This window comes from Equus asinus, unplaced genomic scaffold (assembly GCF_041296235.1).
Source record: "Equus asinus isolate D_3611 breed Donkey unplaced genomic scaffold, EquAss-T2T_v2 contig_193, whole genome shotgun sequence".
Lineage (NCBI taxonomy): Eukaryota > Metazoa > Chordata > Mammalia > Perissodactyla > Equidae > Equus > Equus asinus.
This window is the reverse complement of record NW_027224842.1, coordinates 1,328,924-1,352,598: the sequence shown is the minus strand read 5'-3', so window position 1 is coordinate 1,352,598 and position 23,675 is coordinate 1,328,924. Positions and strand designations below refer to the sequence as shown.

General features: G+C 37.5%; 1 protein-coding gene across 1 annotated transcript in view; it reads right to left on the bottom strand.

The window, feature by feature from the left end:
• Positions 1-244: 244 nt before the first annotated feature.
• Positions 245-23,675, bottom strand: part of LOC139039779 (centromere-associated protein E-like) — a 36,048-nt gene continuing 12,617 nt past the window's right edge. Inside the window, exons 5-15 of the mRNA XM_070503449.1 lie at positions 22,118-22,336; positions 20,001-20,198; positions 18,894-19,097; positions 18,545-18,580; positions 16,807-17,025; positions 13,697-13,882; positions 7,123-7,235; positions 5,419-5,516; positions 3,620-3,803; positions 1,645-1,931; positions 245-600 (exon numbers count right to left, since the gene is read on the bottom strand). Coding sequence (XP_070359550.1) covers positions 506-600; positions 1,645-1,931; positions 3,620-3,803; positions 5,419-5,516; positions 7,123-7,235; positions 13,697-13,882; positions 16,807-17,025; positions 18,545-18,580; positions 18,894-19,097; positions 20,001-20,198; positions 22,118-22,336 — 1,839 coding nt within the window. The 3' untranslated portion in view covers positions 245-505. The remainder of the gene's footprint in view (positions 601-1,644; positions 1,932-3,619; positions 3,804-5,418; positions 5,517-7,122; positions 7,236-13,696; positions 13,883-16,806; positions 17,026-18,544; positions 18,581-18,893; positions 19,098-20,000; positions 20,199-22,117; positions 22,337-23,675) is intronic.

Sequence of the window (23,675 nt, the reverse complement as noted above, 5' to 3'; positions counted from 1 at the left end):
TGTTATAAGAAAGTAGGGACCCTAGTATCCTAGAAAACTGAATCCACACACAAAAGATAAAATTTCAGAGGTTTTACAGATTGTGTGAAGCCCATCCATAGATGCTTTATGTGTTGCGGGGAGCCCAGGTTTAGGAATTTTGTTAATTAAATGATGCTTTAATTTATGTATTATCTAAGTCACATGTGGATAACGAGATTAATGAAAATGTATACATTTTATGTATACACGGAAAGACTGGAAATTTCCTTCAATAACTTTATTCTTCACAAAATATATAAATAAATAAAACAATTCAACTTCTAAAGTATTACCACATTCAGGAAGAAGGCAGTCTATCACCATTCTAAATGACTGGAATGCCTCAATTTCTAATGGCAAAGTGCAAACTGAATTGAAATTAAGTTGGACTGTGACATCATTGCCAGGGATAGAAAAATAAAGTAACAAATACAGTCATTTCTAAATAAGGAACACTAGGCCCCTAGAAAAGTGACAGCAGAGTTTACTGAGTCTTGCACTCGGGCACAGCTTGTCCTGAGGAGGCGTGCCAAGGGCCTGGCTGAGGATCCACACTCTCTGCTCCAGCAGTTTGTTCTTCTGAGAAAAAAATAGAAAGCAAAAGTCATCTTATTAAAAAACACGTTTGGTTGCAACACAACATACAGCTTATATACAGTTTACCTTACAGCTGAGGTAATGTTTTCAAATTGATAACCCATTATGTTCTCCTGCTGTTCTTTAACATCTTTCAACGGCTTCCTCTAGCATGCTCCCAGGATGAAGTAAAAATTCCTCTCCACAACCCACAAAGTCCTGCGCATCTGGCTCTTCTCTCTCTGGCTTCACCGACTTCACCCAGAGGAACCTGTGTGCACTGCGCTCTGGCCACACGTGGTTTTCCAACCCTTCCCCTGGTTACGGTCTCTCCCAGCTGGGCCGACCCTGTTCCCTCTGCCTGAATCGCCTTCCCCTCCCCTCTTTGTTAAGCTAACTCACCTTAACCTGTTAGATCTCAGTCCCCTTCTTCAAGGAAGACTTCCTTATGTTCCTAAAACAACCTATTAAAAACTCATAGGCTTTTGAACTCTAGAACTGTACCTTTTTTGACTACTTGATCACCGTCTATACCCACTAGACTGTGAACTCCAGGAAGGCAGGGGCCATATCTGGTTTGGTTATCAATGTACCATCAGGGTGCAATATGTGACACATAGGTGGAGACCAAAAATTTCTGTTCATTGAATGAATATGTAAATGATATAAGTCTATGATCTGGCTTGTGTAAAATGAATATAATGCTACTGGAAATACTGGCCCATTGAATTGATAAGAAGGTCTTTTGCAGTAAAAGTAGTTATGTTTGTAGGATGGTGTCTCTCTGTGTCCTCGAGAGCTGCTTGTCTATCTGAGGGAAAAGTTGAAGGTTCAGGAGGCAGAATAAGACTTCCCTCGGGGTAAAAAGTGATTTCACTTCAGTGCTGTGCTTTGGAGAAACTTCTCACAGAGACAGCAAATGACATCTCTGCAGTGCAGCTTCTCCATGACATCTTCTCTTGTCTAAACTTGCCCTTTGGGGCCACAGGTGACAAATGAGTTCCAACCGTTATCCCCGATCCCCAAGTAACCAGTATATTTACCCACCTGGGCGGAGGCCTAGACTTGAGTTATCAAAATAGCGAACTGGGTGAGGTGCTGGGAAAGACTTTGATCGGCCATCAAAAAACCAAGATTTCGGTGAGTCCTTTGGCACAGGATCTTGTAAATTCCGTTCCTTGCATTGAGAAGGCGTATGCTGTCTCTTTTGAGAAGCTGGTCCGGTCGCTTTAGGAGACTTTGGAGAATTCTCACAAGTCACTTCTTTGTGAGCTTCTCTTTTAAGAGTTCTCTCCTTCCACATTTTGACCTCATTGGAAAGATGATGATTATTGCTTAAATGTGGGGAAAAATAAAAGAGACTGTAAGACTGCTCAATTCCAGAAATATATTCATATTTACATAAAATTTTTTTTCTTAATTGTGGTAAAATATATGTGACATATAATTTACCATTTTATCATATTTACATTTTAATTTCAACCTAATGCTTCCTAAGTTTGGATTATTTCCACAGTTCAGAAAATGAAATGAGGTCAATATAAATTGAAAAATTGTACTAAATCTCCGTGATCACAGAATCTTGAAAAGTATGATATTAGGTTTCAAATGAATCAGTGATGTCGTCCAGCATGGTTTATCTACTGATACTCTGTGGCAATAATTTGATAAGTTAGTCTTCTGGATGGATGAATCTTTAATGTACCTTTGTTATTTTAAAAGATATATTACACTGTGCTTTTCTGGATTACTTATAGTGTTGCTTCCCACAGGAAATGCTGCCTGCATTTATTCACTCCTTCAGAGAAGCCTGGGAAGCAATCCTAGGCCCTGCTCTCCTTTCTTTGATCAGTCAGCCAAGTGTGTTGATACAACCTCACACTTTTGGGTTCCCCCCCATTCTGCTCTAGCAGCTAGAGACGCCGTATGAGCTCATTAGGCCCCAGCTTAAAATCCTCCAGTGGTGGTAATCCTCCCGTTACATTTAGGAGACCACCCCAGCTGCCTCAGAATGACCTGCAATGTGTAATCTGGACCAGTGGCCTCTGGCATCGCATCTTGCACTTACTCTGCCTCATTCTGTATGCTCTGGCCACACTGCATGTCTTTCTGTTCCACTTTCCTCTTTGACTCAAAGCCTGTGCACATGCTGTTCCCTCAGCCTAGAAGGCTTAGCCATCTCTCCTGTCATCAAGCCTAACTGCTACTCATTTTCAGATCTACTCTTACATATTAGTTTCTTGATCACCGCCCCTCCCCACATCTAGATAAGGTCTGATCCCTCTGTTGGACCCTTTCATAATGTCCTGTTTGCTTTTTTTGTTGTTTAATAGCCTCACACAGAACAGTAGCTATTTGCATATTTATTTAATGCCTATTTTTCTTCTATTGCATCATTAGTAAAGATTAGCACAAGATTCTAATCTTTGGTAGAAGCCAATTAATCAAATTTTTTACAACTGTTTATAAAGGTTAATGGGCTACAATAATGGACCTCAGGGATTCTCCTTTGAGTAAAGCCTCACTGACTTGGGCATATTTGTGGCATATTTAAGCTCCCCTCAAAGATCTTGGTTTACTTTTTGGTTCTTGGCTTAGTTAAAAACAGGCTTAGCTAAAATCAGTTGATGGGCCAGCCCTGTGGCCTAGTGGTTAAGTTCCGGGCACTCCACTTTGGCAGCCTGGGTTTGGTTCTCGAGTGTGGACCCACATCACTCTGTTAGTGGCCATGCTGTGCTGGCAGCCCACATACTAAAAATAGAGGAAGATTGGCATGTTAGCTCAGGGCGAATCTTCCTCAGGAAAAAAAAAAGGTCAGTTGATGGATAGCAAACCTCTGGAATGGTGCTACCATATTCTCATTCCTTTTAAAAAAGACACATTACATGAGCTCTAAAAATTACTTCCCCTATATGTGTGAGGGGTTGCCCACTGCAAAAAATATATATGCATGTGTAGGCATCATCCTCTCCCACACGTACCACCATAAGCATAATTCCTGTATCAGGTAAGCAGATCTTACCTTAACATTTCATTCCTTTGCTTTGTTAACTGTTCATTTTGCTGCTTTAACTTAGAAATTTCCTTTTCTAGCCGTATATATTCACTTTTCAAAATAAGAGCTCTTGTGCTTTGTACAATGCCGCTGCCACCCCCACAGGTTAAGGGTTTCCTTGAAGGCTGAGAATCAGTATGTTCTGATATCACTGTGGGAGGCAAACACACAGACAGGTGATAATTTTAATTATCTCCAAAGTTCACAATAAAGGAAACATTAGTAAGTTCAATAAATCACTATAAAAAACAAAACATCTCAGCACCATCTCCCTGAACGTCACCCTTGACTTCCTCCTCTTCCCTCACCTCCTATGCCAATTCCATCATGGATTCTAAGTATCTGTGGAACCCCTGCTTCTCTCCACCCACTACCTCCACCACCACCACCTGCTAGGATCACTCACGGTGACGGCAGCAGTCGGAGCTGCCCTTCACTGTCTACTCTCGACGCCAGTGGGGTCCCCTGGAGGGCTGCTTCCACCACACAGCGTGTGTGGGGTCCACCCCAAGGCAGTCAATGTGCTCCCAATACTCAACACGTATTTGTTAACTAAATAAACCTTAGACTGCTATTAAAGAATATACTATTCAGTATTTTACACCATATGTGTACAAGTAATGTAAAGAACTGTTTTGTAAATTTTAGGTAAAATTGCATAAAAGTGTGAGGTGCTTAGAAAGTGGAATGATCCACTGGGTCACTGACTGTTTACAAGGGAGGGGCAAGATGAGTGTGGGGAAGACACTCAATGTCCATTTCCTTTTGAATTATTCTGAATTCAGGTATAACACGTACCTGAAAGTCACAAATTAGAAGGAATCATCCTGACCCTTCTCTAACAACAAAAGTTCTATTTTTACCCCTTGAAGTTTTCCAGGTAGGAGCTGCAATTATCCTGCAATGGACACTAGGGCAGTTCAAACTAAACAAGCACCAGACAATGCGTGGACAATAATACACACAAACATCATCTTGCATTTGCCTGACATTTAGAATTTTCAGTGTGCTTTCACACACAACTTTTAGCCTGATCCTTACAAGTCTATATCCAATCTAGAAGGTCAGGCGTTCTCCTCATGATTTCACAGGCTGTTAAGTGAGGGCAGTCAGCTTAGAGAACTGTTCGTGACGTTATTTCGATGCTGGACCCACTACACAAAGCTGCCCCAAGTACTGTTCAGCATTCTCTCTTTTCAAATGAAACATAAGAGACAGAAATATGGGAAAAGATACAGTTTGAGGAATGTATATGCAGAAATTTGATGATTAGATTTGAAAACTGTATCTAAGATAAGTTTCAAAGAGTTTGCCAGTAAGCATCAAGTCTGTATTTTCAGTACCAACAACAAGTAGGATAATATTTACTGTATACTGACTATGTTTTTACAGTGCACATGGTTAAAATCTATTAAGATATGCTTGTGTTTTATTGGGAAGGGTACGTCTACCTTGACAGGTAAGTCATTCTTGTATACTACTGAAGGTATCTTCACTGATATGTAAAGATCTGATAGCGCACAGGTTACATTCATAGTTTTTAAGAATCTATAATGGATAAATAGTTGAGATTACAGGAAACTTAAGGAGGTATCACAGGATAAATATGATCTCAATGAATTCATTTTAAAAATAGTTCTTTATAAATTAGTGATTAACAGGTTTATTCTTGACTGTCATATATATAGTAGCAGTCTTCAAAATGTGTAAGTATACTGAGAAGTAAGATGGAAAAAGATCTGGAAATATCAGCATTTTCTACTTACTTGAAGTATCTTGGGCCTGCTGATTTCGTCTAAGATTTTCTCTCAATAGCCTTATAACTTCTTTTTGATGTTCTACAGTGGCTTTTGTACAAGTAATTCTATTAAGAATAACAACAGAAATATGTAAAAGGCCAGCAACTAATTTTTAATGGAAGAATAAACAGAACTGCTGTCAAGAATTTTCTGATAAGATACATCACATTGATATGATATGCATAAGCAGCAGTAGGTAAGCCCTCACGATACCCCCTGGTATCATGCACTTTATAGCCATAAATAACACCATCAAATTGGAAGTGTTCTGTTTGGCTGCAGGGGCAATTTTTTTTTAACATTGAGAAACCAATTCTTTTAAAATTTCTGAAAGCCCAATAGGTATCATTAACTGGATATTGAGCAAAATTACATTCAGGGGCACCATAAAACAAATAATTGGGTTGTTATCATGAGGTCCTAGAAACCTCTTGAAGGTACAACAATTACCAAAGCGTAAAACCAAAAGCACCTTCTGTATACACTGTAAGGAAAGCACACTCGACTGCAGCTCTGATCTGAGGTGACACAGTCAGAGGTCACAGTCTGCTCATTGCACCCAGGAGAAAAAGACATTCTGTTAATTATTTGCTTGAGTGTTAATTGGCAATGCTAAATTATGAGACTTTCTGCCTTTCTTAGAGACTGAAAGTATCTGCTGATTCTATTCTATATAAAATTGCTTTGCATTTATTTAAAAAAATTTTTTTCTTTTGAGGAAGATTAGCTAGCCCTGAGCTAACATCTGCCACCAATCCTCTTTTTGCTGAGGAGGACTGGCCCTGAGCTAACATCGGTGCCCATCTTCCTCTACTTTATATGTGGGATGCCTACCACAGCATGGCTTGACAGGTGATGTGTAGGTCCACACCTAGGATGGTGAACCCTGGGCCACCGAAGCGGAATGTGCAAACTTAACCACCGTGCCACTGGGCTGGCCACTAAAATTGCCTTTTTAATGATGCTCCACTAAAACCAACAGTCCTATCAATAGAAGGCTGGTTAGAATGCATGAAGATTCAGAGTGCGACTTTTTGGGCAAAATTAGATATCATCATTAAACATTTATTAAACATTTACAGGAAGAATAAAAAGTGTGAGGAGTCAGAGGTGACATATTAATAAGTGGCAACATTATATTTCTAATTCAGTTTCCTTGACTCTCTGTTTAATGTTCTTTTCATTATGCTATACCACAAAGAACTTTAGGCATGCTATTGTATATGGTACTATACATAAATAAATCAATAAAAAGGGAATATGCTCTTGGGCACTAAGTACTACAATTTAAAAGGAAATAAAACCTTACACAAAAATACAATAGGAAGAACAAATGAAATTAAGAGAACCAACAGAAACCTTAGACAAACTGCTAAAAACACACACACGTTCTTAATATTCACTTTCAAACAAAAAAGGCCATTTTTAAGCTGTTCCTATATGATTGAACAAGAAGTATCCAAAGACATAGTATGTCAGTAATTGATCAGAATTGTGCTTGTTTTCAAAACCTTTGCATACATAATGAGAATTTAATAACTTTAAAAGCTGTAGATGTTTGTATTTATTTTATAAAAAGCAATAACAATATCTTAATATATTTTAAATTTATACAGTTTAGAAAGGAAATTTAAGCTACTAAAGTCATATTCAATTAAGACAAAGACATACTCCTTTTCAAACTCCTTGGCATTTCTCATCTTCTCTAGGTCTATTTTCACCAGCTTTGTTTTGAGCTCTTCAATTTCTTCTTTATAGGGCTTAGCTCCTAAAGCAACTTTGTCCTAAAGGTTTTAGAGAAAAGAGAAATAAAGTAATTTTAGAGCAGTTTCAAAGACTTGTTAACTACCTAATATAGTAGGAACATTTTAAAACAGCAAACTCCAAACATATGAAAAGGAGGAAAGGCACAAATTTTAACCCTAAAATGAGTAACAAATAGATATTTGATGTGAAGTACATGTGAAGCTATTGGAAGCTAATGTGTAATTAGAAAACCTATGACTTCTATTTCTTAAAACAAATATTTTTCCCAATTAAAAAACAATATACTTAAACAAAATGAAACAGAAAAGTTGAAACGAATGAAATGGGTAGATAAAGGTAAATCAGGAAAATAAGACAAGAGATGAACAGTAATATAAATATCAAAGTAGAACTGAATTCAAGGCACAAAATATTATATAACATTATTGGGGATATTCTGTACTCAAGGTTGGTTCAATCTAGCCATACATCTACTTCGACTCAGAAAAAAAATCAGTCATATATACATACAAACATATACAAAAATCTTTTTTAATAAATAGGTTTAACTTTTTAGAGCAATTTTAGGTTTATAGACAAATTGAGCAGAGTACATAGAGTCCCGGTAATACCCGTGTCCTCCCCTAGTTTCTCCTATTATTAACATCTTAGTGTGGTATGATTGTTACAAATGATGAGCCAATATCGATACATTATTAACTGACGTTCACAGTTTACATTAGAGTCTATTGTTTGCATTGTATAGTCCATGGGTTTTGACAAATGTATGACACGTGTTCATCATCACTGTATCATGCAGAATAGTTTCACTGCCCTAAAAATCTCCTGTGCTCCACTTATCCATCCCTCCACCCTCCCCCAGAACCCTTAGTAATCATTGATCTTTTCCTGTTCGCCTAGTTTTGCCTCTTCCAGAATGTCATACAGTATGCAGTGTTTTTAGATGGGCTTTTTAAAATTAGCAATGTGCATTTAAGGTTCCTCCATGTCTTTTGTGGCTTGATGGCTCATTTCTTATTATTGCTGAATAAATCATTCATTTCTTTTATTGCTGTTACCACAGCCATACTATGGATTACTATTATATATTGAATACAAAAATAAACCCATCTAAATAGGGACCCAGAGAGCTCTTCATTCCTCTAGGCGTTACCCCCAGTGCCTATAAAAACATTTGCACACACACGTAGTTAGCAAAGACTAAAAAGATGCAAGCTTCCAAAGCTGAGATGCTCAGCTTAAGAGGGTTGCTGACTAGGTCAGATAAGCCCATTCTGGGAGGAGCCCAGTATTTGCTCAGTCATGGCACCAGTAAAATACCCTGGCTTTCTGGACCAGATGCTGATATCAGGGACTCCTTGAGCATATGACTGGCTGGAGTGGTGTCAGTTTTGTAAGAAACTGCCAAACTCTCTTCTAAAGTGGCTACTGTACCACTTGCATTCCCACCAGCAGTGAGCAAGAGCTCCTGGCCCCACTCCTTGCCAGCATTTAGTGTAGTCAGTGTTCCGGATTTTGGCCATTATATTTTGAGATACAGTGGATGTACAGTGGTATCTCATTGTTTTTTAATTTGTAATTTTCTAATGACATATGATGTGGAGCATCTTTTCATATGCTTATTTGCCATGTGTGTATCTTCTCTGGTGAAGTGTCTGTTCAGATCCATTGCCTATTTTTAAATCAGGCTGTTTGCTTTCTAATTATTGAGTTTTAAGAGTTCTTTGTATATTTTGGATAACAGTTCTTGAAAGATATGTGTTTTGCAAAGATTTTCTTCCAGTCTGTGGCTTGTCTTTCATAGGGCAAACATTTTTAATTTAAATGAAGTCCAGTTTATCAATTTTTTTCCTTCATAGATTATGCTTTTGGTGTTGTATGTAAAAAAATGTCAATGCCAAACCCAAGGTCACCTCGATTTTCTCCTACGTTATCTTCTAGGCATTTTCTAGTTTTGTGTTTTAGATTTAGGTTACAATCAATTGAGTTAATTTTTGTGAAAGGTGCCCAGTTGTTCAGCACCGCTAGTTGATAAGACTACCGTTTTCCATTGAATTGCCTTTGCTCTTTTGTCAAAGATGAACTGACTATATTTGTATATATTTCTGGGCTATTTTGTTCCATTGATCTATTTGTATACATTTTGATTTAAAAGTTCAAAGAACTCTAAAAATATTTATTCATTTATGACACCTAAAAGAAAATTTCAATATATTCTAAAAATGGAGAAATTGCAGTAATTTTTTTGCCACAATGTAATGAAATAAATTAGTCATATATAACAGTTTTAAAGCAATTCTTGAGTAAAAGAAATTGAAATTGGAAATACTCTCTTAGAAATGAAAGACAGTGAGAATTCCTTATTTCAAACACATGACGTGTGCCCAAGCTGCACTCAGAAGCGCTGACAGCCTTAAACATCCTCTAGCCGCCTGAGGAGTCTGAGCGCCTGTGTTCTCAGTGAACAGCACCTGCTCATCCTATTTTAGATGGAGTCTGCTGAGAAACTTTCTTTGCTCTACCAGAAAAAGAATTCCTTTGAGATTCTGATTTGAATTACATTAACTTTAGAAATTAATTTGGGAAAAACTGATGGTTGTACAGTATTTAGGTTACAACCTAGGAAATGGCATATTTCTTATTTTAAACCACATGCTCTCCTATATTTCCTTTTAGAGTTTTGTTGTTCTTTTCATATATGTTGCCTCATTTTTTGTTAAGGTTAGTCACTTGAGCATTTTATATTTTGTGCCAGTTATAAATAAGATCTTTTTTTCCCACTGTGCAGGATGTCCCTAAAGTACTAGCACAGTTTGAATTTTTAACAAATTTACTGCTACTTGATATAAATAATTTGTAAAGATACAACAGAGGAAATGTATCAAGATTTAAACAAAACTGTTAATGAGTCATTTGTTCAAATTACTTTCTTCTATATTCACTTAATAAACCCTACATTATATTGGACAGCTATATCCAGGTGAATTAAAATAGTGGTGAATAGGTTAAAAGTTAATATCTTTGCATTTTACTATGCCAAATCTCAAGTTAAATATACTGTTGCATTTTATAGAATATTTATATAAAATACAGAAACAGATTCTTAAAAATTCAAACTGTATAAAGATTTTATGGATACCCTATACTTTGCTTTCTTTCCTCATGGATGCTGTACAATGGCATACTCTATTATATTATCTAAATGGTTACTTTTAGTATGCAGGAAAGATATTCCTCTCTCCATAGACACCTGTACCAATCTATACTGAGTGTGGAGAAATTTGTCGCTTACTCCCTCTTTCTTGAAACACTAGCTTCACTTATATGAAGAAACTGGAACCACTCTGTTGCCCAGACCCCCTTTTCTTTTTCACTCACTGGCTGCTCCATCTCAGTATCATTTGATTACTCCACATCTCCTCTCCATTATGCTTATGCCCTCGTCCAGTCTCATGATTTTTATATGCTGATGATTCCCCAAACTTAAACCTCTCGCCTATATCTTGCTCAGACTCAGATATTCAATTGCCTAAGTCATATCTCAACTTGGGTGTCCCCAGTGGGCATTTCCAATTCAGCATGTCCAAAACTGAACTTTCCTGGTTTCAAACTTCCTCTTCTGGCAGTCTTTCCCATTTCCGTATGTAGCAACTCTATCTTCTTGGCTGCTCAGGCCAAAAACTTTGGAATCATCTCTGACTCCAAGAAATACGAGAGGTACGTGTTTGGCTTTCTCTTTGATAAATTGAATCTAAATATTTTGCAAAAAAAAGGAAATATGAGAGGAAGAGACATGTGCCACTTCTGGGCCAGAGCCTTTATGAGTACAGATTTTAAGACAATTTTTAGCTTCTCCATCTTGTCCCTTTTCTGTGAGCCTGAGCACGGACAGCTTACAACTGGGCTTTAACCATGCAGATGAAAACAGCACCAAGGAAGTGCTGGAGAAACAAGATGGGAGAAACGGGGGCCTCTGAATGACCATGTGGAAAGGAGCCACTTGCCAAGCTGGAACCCACACTTTTACGTGTGAAATAAGCTTCTGTTTTGTTTGAGCCATTGCATTTTGTGGTTCCCTTTGTTGTAGGAGCTGGCACGTCACTAACAAACACGCCTTCCTGGATTCTATTTTCAAAGGGCAGCCTTTAAAAATTTAAGTCAGACTATATCATTTTGCCAAAATCCTCTGATGACTTCTCATCTCATCCAGAATAAAACCCAAAGTGCTTACAAATAGCTTTCAAGATGCTTTATGATTTGGCTCTCTGCTACTTCTCACCTATTTCCCCTTCTATCCTTGCCCACGCTGCTCAGGAGACGCTGGCTTTCTTGCTGTTTCCTTGAATACATCTCAACTACTTCTGTGTTGCGGCCTTCGCATTTGCTACTTCTTTTGCCTAGAAGGCCCTTCCCTACCAGACAGCTCACACCATCACTTCATCATCTTAATTGTGCGGCTCTCCTCAACTCCCCTTACAAAATCACACTCCTACTCACACCCACTCTCACCCTGCACCTATATACCTCTGTCAGGCTTAATATTTTTCCATTGCACTTCTCACCGTTTAACAAACATATATACTTGTTTATTTTCTGACTTCATGAAGCAGAATGTAAGCCTCTTCAAGGAGGCTTTATTTTTTTTCCATTGCAGTACACATGGCATCTAGAACAATGACCAACACATAGTAGGTATTCAACAAATACTTGTTGAATGAATAAAAATGTGATCATTTAGTTATTTGAAGTATTAAAAAATTACTCTCAAAGATTTTAAAGCTTTACAGTTGATTTTCTTGGTTTTTAGCTATACTAACAATTTCTAAAAACAAAATTAAGATTATTTTCTCTTGCCTCTCTGTTTCATGTCTCATTGAAAGAACCAGAATTTTTAGAACAATGTTAAATAATGAAAAGAGTAGGCATTCTTGGCTTGTTTCTAATTTTGGAATGAAGAGAAGAGACACTGGAGCAGGAACAGTGAACAAAATGCCTATTAGGATCCGACCCAAGTAGCAGAAGAGTGAGAAGTAGCTGTGGCTCAGACGAGGAAGGAAGGCTGTGATGAAGGAGGGTGCGACTTGTGTAACGGCATTCAAGCTCAAAAACATTTCAACTCTGCTCTTTCTAGAGAAAACAGGTTAGATTAAGCCCATAGGCTACCAGGTGGGACTCAATAACAGGGGATTAAGTAGAAAAAAATATAATTTTAAAATGTACTTATCTAACAGAGTATTAAATATTTAGATAAGAAGCATATTTTTTTGAAAAATAAAAAGAAAGTCTCAACAAGAAAAAAACCAACAACTCAATTAAAAAGTGGGCAAAAGATCTGAACAGAGATTTCTGCAAAGAAGATATATGGGTGGCCAACAGGCTCATGAAAAGATGTTCAACATCATTAGCTATCAGGGAAATGCAAATCAAAACTACAAGGAGATATCACCTCACTCTGGTCAGAATGGCTATAATTAACAAGACAGGAAACAACAAGTGTTGGAGAGGATGTGGAGAGAAAGGAACCCTCAAACATTGCTGGTGGGAGTGCAAAGTGGTGAAGCCACTATGGAAAACAGTATGGAGACGCCTCAGAAAATTAAGAATAGATCTACCATATGATCCAGCTATCCCATTGCTGGGTATTTATCCAAAGAACTTGAAAACACAAAGGCATAAAAGATATATGCACCCCTATGTTCATCACATCATTATTCACAATAGCCAAGGCTTGTAAACAACCTAGGTGCCCATCAAGGGACGAATGGAAGATGTGGTATATATACACAATGGAATACTACTCAGCCATAAGAAATGATGAAATCTGGCCATTTGTGACAACATAGATGGACCTTGAGGGTATTATGCTAAGTGAAATAAGTCAGAGGGAGAAAGTCAAATACCATATGATCTCACTCATAAGTAGAAGATAAAAATGACAAACAAACACAGAGCAAGAGAGACTGGATTGGTGGTTACCAGAAGGGAAGGGAGGAGGGGGAAGGGCAAAAGGGGTGATTAGACACACGTGTGGTGATGGATAATTGGTCTTTGTGGGGTGAACATGATGTAATCTACACAGAATTCGAAATATATTATGATGTACACCTGAAAGTTATATAATGTTATAATCCAATGTTACTGCAATAGTAAAAAATTTAAAAAAAAACATATTTATGAAAAAATGTTGCAATATACTACTAGAGATATACAAACATACATCCTCTACATTTTTGGCATTCAGAAATTAAAGTGAAAATAAAAAATTTCCTTACTTTGAAAAGTAAAAAAATTAAAAAAAATTAAAAAAATAAGATATATTTTAAACTGTCAAGAATATTTATGTTTTTTAAAAATAATTTTTACAGGAAGATGAAAACAATCATTATTTGGCATGAAAATAAACGTATGCATTTATTTATATTTATTATGCATAATTTATAAAATTATGCCTTTATTTATAAAATGAGTTTTAAGTTACCTGAAGTACTTGGATCATTTCTTTTGTTTTTTCAAGGCATTTATTTGATTCATTAACTTGTGATTGAAGTTTTGCTATTATATCATTAGTCATCTCAAGCTCTTTCTGCATCTTTATAATCTTGTCTTCCTTTTGCATGGCGGTTTCTTTAGCTTCACGTAGTGAAGTTTCCAGCTCTTGAATCTTCTATTAAAAAAAACACACATATATAAGGTGTGCCTTGAAGACAGAATCACAGTTTATATGAAACAAAGATCATATATAGGTATTAATCTTTCAGATTGCATCAACATAGGATAGATGGAGACTCCAAATGTCACTCAATTTATACATGTATTATTTTTTTCATTTAGAAGCTGATCATTTAGGACTAAAAGAGGCCCAGATTTTATATAAGGTTAGTACTTATTTTATTTACTAGTTAGCATGGTGCTAAGCATATTAAATAGGCACTTACATTTTAAATTAACACTACTTACAGAAAGTATATTTGTTAATTGACACTTTAGAGGAATACATGTAACATATCTTTCCCTTTATTTTTATTACCTAGTTTTTATGCTGAAAAATACAAGTATGTGGAAAAATCCAAAGGCATATAATTAAGATTAAGTTCCCCCATCTCAGAACCCCCACTGACTCTAAAGCGATGACTACTAAACTCTTTCAAGTGTATCCTTCTAGAAATTTTCTATATGTATCTACGCATGTGAATATACAGTTTACAAAAACAGTAAGTCACACACACAATAGTGTGTAAGAAGAAAGTTCACACAGAATAGCGTGAAAGAAGAAAGAGCCAAAGCAGGACTGCATTCGAACATGAAGAAGACAGATATGACTACAGAAGAACTATACAACTTTAATGTAGACCATGAAGACACTGAAATTGTTAAAGGTTTTGTTTCCCTTGGTTCAGTCATCAGTTTAAATGGAGACCGCAGCCAAGAAATCAAGAGAAGACTGTGACTCAGAAGGGCAGCGATGGAAGAATCAGGAAAGATCATCAACAGTAAGGGAGTATCATTAGAGACCAAGGCCAAGATTATCGACACCCTCGCATTCCCAATTACTATGTGTGGGTGCGAAAGCTGGACAGTGAAGAAGGCTGACAGGAAAAAATGGACTCATTTGAGATATGGTGTTGGAGGAGAGCTCTACAGATACCCTGGACTGCCAGAAAAATGAACAAGTGGGTCCAAGAGCAAATTAAGCCTGACCTATCTCTGGAGGCAAAAATTGTAAAACTGAGACTATCCTACCTTGGGGACATGATGAAAAGTAAAAGGCAGCAGGAAAAGAGGAAGACGAAATACGAGATGGCGTAATTCCAGAAAGGAAGCCATAGGCGTGAGTCTACAGGAGCTGAGTAGGGCTCTTGAGGACAGGATATTGGACATCACTCATTCATAGAGTTGCCAGGAATCAGAGCTGACTCTACAGCACATAACAACAATAAATATATACTTCTGGTTTTTTGTGGGTTTTTATTGCTGAGGAAGATGAGCCCTGAGCTAACTTCCTCTTTTTTTGCTTGAGGAAGATTAGCCCTGAGCTAATATCTATGTCAATCTTCCTCCATTTTATATGTGGATTGCTGCCACATCATGGCTGCCAATGAGTGGTGTAGGTCCGTGCCTGGGATCTGAACCATGAACTGGGCCGCCGAAGTAGAGCATGCAAACTTAACCACTATGCCATGGGGCTGGCCTCCTGCTTTTTAAAAAATTAAAAATTTTATTTTCACTTGATAATATATTTTCCAGATCTTTTCATTATCAACACATAGATCTCTCGCATTTTTGTTTTCATGGGTAAATATATCCTATTTCATGGAGGTACTATAAACTAGTTAACCTGTCACCTACTAATGAACATTTAGGTTATTTCCAGTTTTTTATAAGTACAAAAATATCTTAATTTGTTCATAATATAAGACTGTTCACATATACACACATGCAGGTTTTCCTGGAAAACGTTTCTTTTTGGTCCACCTGGAATTTACTTTTGTTTAATGAATGAGGTAGGAGTCCAGACTTATTCTTCTAAGATGGCTAGTTGGTTGTTCTGATTCAAACATTAAGCAGACTATCTTTCCCCCCTGAGTTGACTGCTCCTACTGTCATGCACTGAATTCTCCTACTTGTTTGGGTGGACTGCCCAACTCTCTGCCTGCCCCACTGCTCTACCTCCACATCACTGACCTGCTCTGTGCTACTCTGATTTGGCCTAATTATCAAACTAATAACATACGATTTATTATCTGATGGGGTATTTCCTGGGGTCATTGAAAATGGGATTTCCTTGTGCTTGTTTATCTTATTGCTTTGGAAGATGGGTTTCATATTTCCACTATTTTTACCTCTGCAGCTGACTGAGGTCTGTAGTGATCAGCAAATCAATAAACTCTATATTAGTGATCTTCTAGTTTCCACTAGTAATAATTATTAAACTGGCAGTTGATGTTTTATTATAAATATTTATTTTGGTAAAAATGCTAAGTTGTAATTCACTCGGGTTCCCCACTAAGACGTGTGTGCTAACAAAATAAAACAGCGTGTTTGCTGTACAGATTCCCAAGTAAGGGCAGTTAATACAGTTATTGGATTATTCAAATAATGTACTGATTCTTGGGCACAGGTTAATCTGTATAAGAAATTTATTATACTTTTAGCCTCTTCCATTTTTGTTTTGATCACATTAACCAATATTAAAGACACTGATGATAATTAGAGAAAAGCTAAATTGCTCTTTCTCTCTAAACTAGTTTGGTACTATAGACATAGATTATAATTTAATAGAAAGTCACATGATTTAGAAAACTTATAATGTATGGTAATAACACCTTAAGTGGTATACATACCTATTAATCAAATTAAGGCATGAGTTACTTCTATTTTATAATTCAAAGGTAAGATCTTATGTAACATGTAGCTTTATAATTAGTTGAGTGAGCGCCCCAATAGAACTATATTTAAAAAACAAGTCCATCATGCATGTTCCCTAATACCTTCAATACTGTGATTTTGCTCTGAAATGTTACATATGATACATCTTTAACTCTACAATGAAGCTGCAAATTGAAAAACATCTTATAAGAAATCTCATACCTCTGTGGTTAGTTGTGTAGCTCTTGATGTGACATGAAGATTCTTATCGCCTTGTGTAGTAGGATTAACAAGGGCACCAGATGTTTGAGAGATCTTCAAAGTTTGATAGTTTTTCAACAGTTTTTCATTTTTCTCTTTCACTGATTTCAGGTCATGTTCCCATTCTTTGGTGATGGTCACATTTCTTTCCTCAAACTCTGTTGATTCATTTATTATAGCCTATTGAGTAGTAAAGACAACACTATAGCTTCTAAAATGAATTACGTATTAAAAAAACCACTATGGAAAATACTAGAGTTCTAGGACAAGGCATATGTTGAAATTCATTATTCAGAACATTCTAGAATAGTACTTTAAAAGAATGTGAACATTCTTTGTGGCTTGCACCAGTTCCTGACATTTCAGAAGACGCTGGATATTGATTATGAGAATAAAAGAAGAATAAGGACTAGAGAGGATTCATGTTGATTTGCAAGATGATAATCTCATTCTATTAGATCAGCACTGACATATGAAGAGGAATCTGAAGAACTGGTCAGGTTAAAATCATTATGTATGTTATGACATATATAATGTCATATATAAACATTAACTGACATCTAATAGCAGAGCATACCCAGTAAACTTAATAACAATCTATTTTCCTCTTTCATTTCAAACCTCAGTGTTTATAAGGAAAAAAATTTACTGACTTTTCGTAATCTGAAAATCTTCTATTTCCGTGCAGGGAGTAACAGCCAATCCATACCCTCGTTACATCAAAGGCTGACTCACTCTGAAATTGCTTCTATCATCTTTTTACTTCCTATTCTTATGGGATGTACTTTTTGCTCTCATCATGAATGCCTTCTTGGCCTTACCTGTATCTTTCTTTGTGGCTTTATGGTAGTTCTGTGAGATGCGGATCCTAAATTAGTTGTGTTCTTGCTGGCACCCTGGACTCTCCTTGGTTCTGGACTACTGACCCCACACCACACCAAGTTATCAATTGCTATGCTCAGATGGTGGAAGAAGCCACATATCCATGCTGATCCACAGAGCAGAAATCTCTACTTTCTAACCACAAGTGAGCCCTCAATATTATGAGAAAAACACTGAATTATATGGAAATTATCTTATCCCAAACACTGGTTTTATGCTTTTCTTCATTGATTGTGGACCATTTTTTTTTATTTTAAAAGCTCATTTACTGTTTTGCTAGCTTGGGGTATTCGACAAATGGGATTCACTATCCACAGGAAAACCTTTTTTAAAAATGTTATCTACATTTCAATGTGATTTAAGTATAGTTTCCAGATGAAATTAAAGTGTCAGGAAAGAACTACCCAAACAAATGAAATATAAAACCAATCTTAGGAGCTATAATATTAATCTAGCTCCCTTTGCTCCAACTGCCTATATAACAAGCAACTTTCTGATTAATGACAATTTTACCAGGTGTATGAGGTAGAGATTACTTCAGAAAGCCGAATGAATCTTCTCATCAGTGGAAAGTAAAACAAATTAATAAAACTGATCTCAAGCAATCTTGGTTCATATGAATCTGTCCACAAGGGCTGGTCACCTTGGGAACAATGATACAAACCACATGTTTGAACCTCACAGTTGAAGGATCAGCACGTATGATAGCAACAGCACCGAGGTGAGAAGCACAAGGCCTCACTAATTAGTGGACTAGAGCTGTCTTTGGCTTGACCACAGGTGCTGCCCACAGCCCTGAAACAGGCTAGCATCTCACCTTGTTTGAGGATACTTGGGGGAAAAGGCTCAGGTCCTACGGAAGCGAGAAAGGACAGAGGAAAATGGCAAGATTTGAGGTTTCACCAGTGGAAATGGATTGTTATACTGCAACATTTTATTATCTTCTTTACAAGTTGATATATTTAATTACCTTAAGGAAGCAAAATGTGTTAGAGGAAGAACACATTTACAGTCACTCTTTTTCAAATAAAACAATAAAGAAGCATATACAAATAAATGAAAGAAAATATACTTAAAATTAAGTTGCTCTAAGTCTTTTTAAGAATGAGGCAGAAAAATTAAAGCAAACAAAAAAAAAGAATGAGCACCAAAAAAGTACTACTTACAATTATCTTTTTATTATAAAAGATATTCACTTCACAAATCCTATCATTTTCTTTCTGGATGCCATTTTTAAGCTTTCCTATATCAAAATGAGTATTCAACCACTCTTCCAAAAACTGGGTCATTTCTTTCCTATTACTCAGTACTTGTTGAAATTCCATCTTTACGCTGTGGAAGTCACATTCCGAAAAATCTTTGAGAATTTCCTGTGTGAAAAATAAGCATTGAATCTCCTGAATCTTAGGAAAGTTTTTATCTAAATATCAGACAAATATCATAAAAAGGGGAAAATAACCTTACTGAACTTTCACTTCTAATATTTTGAAGTAAACATAATTCTAATTTATCCTCATTATATTAGAAATATAATTCTAATTTAAATAATAAAATTTTGGCAGTATAGGCTATGTAACAGAGGCACATCTACAAATTCTGCCTTTTGGCATTTTTAAAACCTGTTCGAAACTATGAATCTGTGACAGTGTCTGAAGTGCTTCTGGATGCAGCTTTTCTGTGCATACAGCAGGCCTTGCATGCATACTGGGAACTGCAGGGGCCTCACACTGCTGGGTGAGAGCAGGACACTCCATGTGGGGTTGCTACAATACAAATGTCTGTGACTCCCAGTCACAGATCTAGGAAGTTTTAGAAGGCATTTGGAAACTTATTCTGGCCTTCCAAGAAATCCTACTTGCTGATATTAAGTCTACTTTTCTATATCTGTGTAGTTCTGAAAGGAGGCTAGTCTATGACTTGGCACTCTTTACATCTGGCCAGCTGTCATCCTGCAACCTATTTTTTTTCTCCCCAAAGCCCCAGTAGTACATAGTTGTATATCCTAGTTCTAGGTCCTTCTGGTTCTTCTCTGTGGGACACTGCCACAGCATGGCCTGACGAGCAGTGCCAGGTCCACGCCTAGGATCTGAATCAGCGAACCCCAGGCTGCCAAAGCAGAGCACAGGAACCCACTTGCTACGCCACCAGGCTGGCCCCTCTGCAAGCTGTTTTTAATTTCATAAATGAAAATGACTCTAAGCACATGAAGAGGTACCTTTCTATTTGATAAAAAGACTTAAAATCTAATTAAATCCATTTTAAATAAATCATACCTCAATATGTAGATCCATTTTCTGGCTCAACTGGAGGTCCCCTAATTCTCTGGATGGTACATCATCATCTTGTTGAAGATGCTGCATTTTACTTAGCAGTTCATTTTGCTTTTCCACTTCATCAATAAAAAGCATTTCAAGTTTACTGATGGATTCATGTTGTTCTTCCTTTATCTTTGTAACATGGCTTAACACATACTTGCAGGAAAACATGAAACAAATTGGGAAATGAAACTTTTATCACGTTTAGAGGAAGTTCTAAACTCTCAAGACTAAGAGGTGGGGCGGCTTGTCTTGTTTGTCTCTATCCTCTGAGGAGTGAGGAAGAAGGGAAGAACCTCTCTCTATTCCCAAGTTTCTACTCTCAGCGTCTTCGGAGAGTGACTTCCAGACCTCTAGTTTCTTATTTCTGACTTCCTTCTGGAGCTACCTCAGGGATGTCCTACAGTTACCTCAGATTCAATATGTTTACAATGTAACATGATGCCTTTCCCTATAAACCCACCTTTTTCTATTGCCTCCTTTTGGTTAATTATATCACGCAGTTTTCCCAGTGAGATTCATTTCAACATCCTCTCCTGCCTATGTCAGCTGGGTGGCCAACGTGAGTGTGCCCTGCCTCAGGAATTACCTGTCAAGTGTGGCTTAAAGGGGACAAGAATTTGAATGCCCTGGTTCTACGGACCTCATGAATAAGTTCTGGATATCTGATTGTTAGGCTTTTGAAGACTATTAGAGCCTGAGGGGCAATCTACCTAGGTAGGGAAGATACCGCTTCCTACTTCCTCAACTTCCACCATTCCTTAACAATTTACAATCTGGCCTCTTTCCTAACCACTCAACTAAAACTGCTCTGACAAAGGTCACCAGTAAGCTCTATTGTCAACAATTGAGGGGATCTCTTCATTCATGTTCTGGCTGTCTGAAGCATCTGCCACTCTTGACCACTTCATCTTTGACACACTCTCCTCCACTGACTTGACCAATGGCACTTTTGCTCAGTTCTCTCTTATCTCTCTGACTTTTCCAACCTCAAACTCATGTGTTGCTCTCTTTTCTGCTACTGCCTCTTGAGAACTGATCTTTTCCAGAGTTCTCTTTTATCTTCACTCTATTATGCTTCTGGGTGGCCTCATTCACACCTGTTGTACTATCTATCACCAAATGCTGATGGATCCCACATCTTTATCTGTGGTCCTGATTTTTCTCCTGACAAACCTCAGATTCACAACTAAAAGCCTACTTGGTTTCTCTTCCTGGATGTTCCATTATAGGTATTTCTATCTCAAAACATCTCAAATTAAACACCAGATCTCTCCTCCTGCCTCACCTGCCTTCTCCCTTTCGTTTTTTCTTTCTATCAGTTAATGGCACCACTATCCACAAACCCGGCTAAGCCCAAATCCTGGGGCTCAGTCTGAACTTCCCTCCCCTCCCTCCACTGTCAAGCACATGGACCTACTATTGTAAACTGCCAAATATTTCTTTAACTTCTTTCATCCTTTCCATCCCTATGAATCCTTCCCCCATAGTACTGTCACCCATCACATCTCATCAGGACAATTGTAACTGCCTCTTGTCTCTTCTCTCTGCCACCAGGCTTATCATCCCCTGCAGACTCATTTCTTCTTTGTCTGTAGTGAAGTCTCTACAATGGCAACCCGATCACATTACTGCCACCACTTAAAATAACTGTCCAGTGACCCCTCCTCATCTCTAAAATGAACTCTAAGCTTTACTGCTTGAGCCCAGCTTCCAGTCCAGTCTTGTCTTCAACTTGTTCTCCAGGACATTGTCCACTACTGCACTTCTCACCTGTTCAAATGTCTGCCTCACCCACTGGACTAGGAGAGATTTAGCGGTTGCTCATCTCTGTCTCCCCAGCACCCTGACACATTGTTAAGGCCAAAGGCAGAGCTCAGGTTTTGTTGAATGAGCAGGTCCTAGATGCACTGAGGATCCTGCACATGCTATTCTCAGACCCATGCCATCTTTAATTCAGTAGCAAATGTACTAATTAGCAAATACACCAACTCCCAAAGCAGGACTTAAATATACTGGTTTGTAACTGAAATTAATGGCAATATTTACAAAGATATTACTAAAACAGGTGGTACCTTGAGTTTCTTCATGACTCTGTGGAACTCCATGGAACATCTCTGGTTGGCAGTGAGAAGTTTCTGAATCTGTCTGGTTTGTGGATGTGGAAGTGAGAGGTTTGCTTTTACTCTAATTGAAAGCTCTCTTTGGGTTTCAATTTCCCTCTCCAAGTCAAGACAGAGTCCATTTAAGCACTCATAATGACTATCCATCTCTGTGTATCTCTTCAGAAGCTCCTAAAGGCAGTGAGAATTCATTCAATTTAATAATTCATTCTACTTTAACAATAAGTAGTCCTAGCTCTGGAATTGTAACAAAATCTATGCTTTAACACTTTCTATAGGGCAGAAATAAATTGAGACTTTTGTGTATAAAAAACAAAAAGAAAATGTTATTGTCGATTTTGGATTATAGAAATAATTATAATCATTGTGGAAATTTAAGAAGTTTAAACTGTAGGGGAGGAAGATATTTCCTCTACACGCTCTAAGTCCTTCTGGCTGGACAGCGAATTAAATTCACATGAGACAGAATAACAGGAGAAAATTAAACAAAGCTTTATAACATGTATACATGGGAGAGACCCAGGAAAACTGAGCAACTCACCAAAATGGCGGAAGCTCTCACCTTAAATATCATCTTCAGCTAAAGACAAAGGAGGATGTTGTGGGTAGGGGGAGTTAGTATGGGAGGTTACCAGACAAGTACAGTAAACAAGAGTAAGGTTATTATGCAGATTTAAGTCCTTGCCTTCCGCATTGATAAGAGTTTCTAGAGGTAAGGTCATCCCCCTTCTTCCTGGTACAGAGAGGGAGACATCTTTACAGATGGAGATTTCCCTTACAAATGGAAATGTCTCTTACAAAGGGTAACTTCTACTTTTCAGAGTTTCTCTCGTGTCTGCAGTTTTTGAAAGTAACCAGCCCAAAATAATCTTCATGCCAAAGAGATATATCTTGGGGTGGCCAATTCTAATCCTCTATAAAACAGCTATAACAAAGAAAACCAGAAACAACCATTGTTATCATTTTGATACATTTTCTTTTAGTCTTCTAAACATCCATGATTTGAATGAACATTTACAAAGTTGGAAGAGAAATTTGCATGAATTCAATCTAGTATGTATTGTAGCTCAAGGCTGAATGCTAGCTTCTGTTGACAATAGGTGGTGTGAGTGAGCAGATAAAACTGATGAGGATCAAGGATGCCTCAGGGAGAAAAGCCCAAGGCTTCCTGGCCTACATACCAATCTATATCAACCTCACAGAAGCATGGGACATCCTGACCTCATTCAATCTGATTCTTACCCAAAGTTATAAGACCACCTGATAACCAGACTCCACCTGCACTGATACTTTTTTTACCTAATTTTTCCTTTGTCTTGTAAAGAAGCAACTCACATACTTATGCCTTATAAATTTAGCCCTACCCTCAACCCATGTTTGCAGCTCTTCACTGCCCATAGGTCCTGTCCCCATGCTACTCCATGCTACTTCCTGAATAAAAGAGCACTACTGCCATACCTTGAGAGTCCAAGAAATGTTTCTTTCGACTCCTCAGCTCACTGAGCCAGCA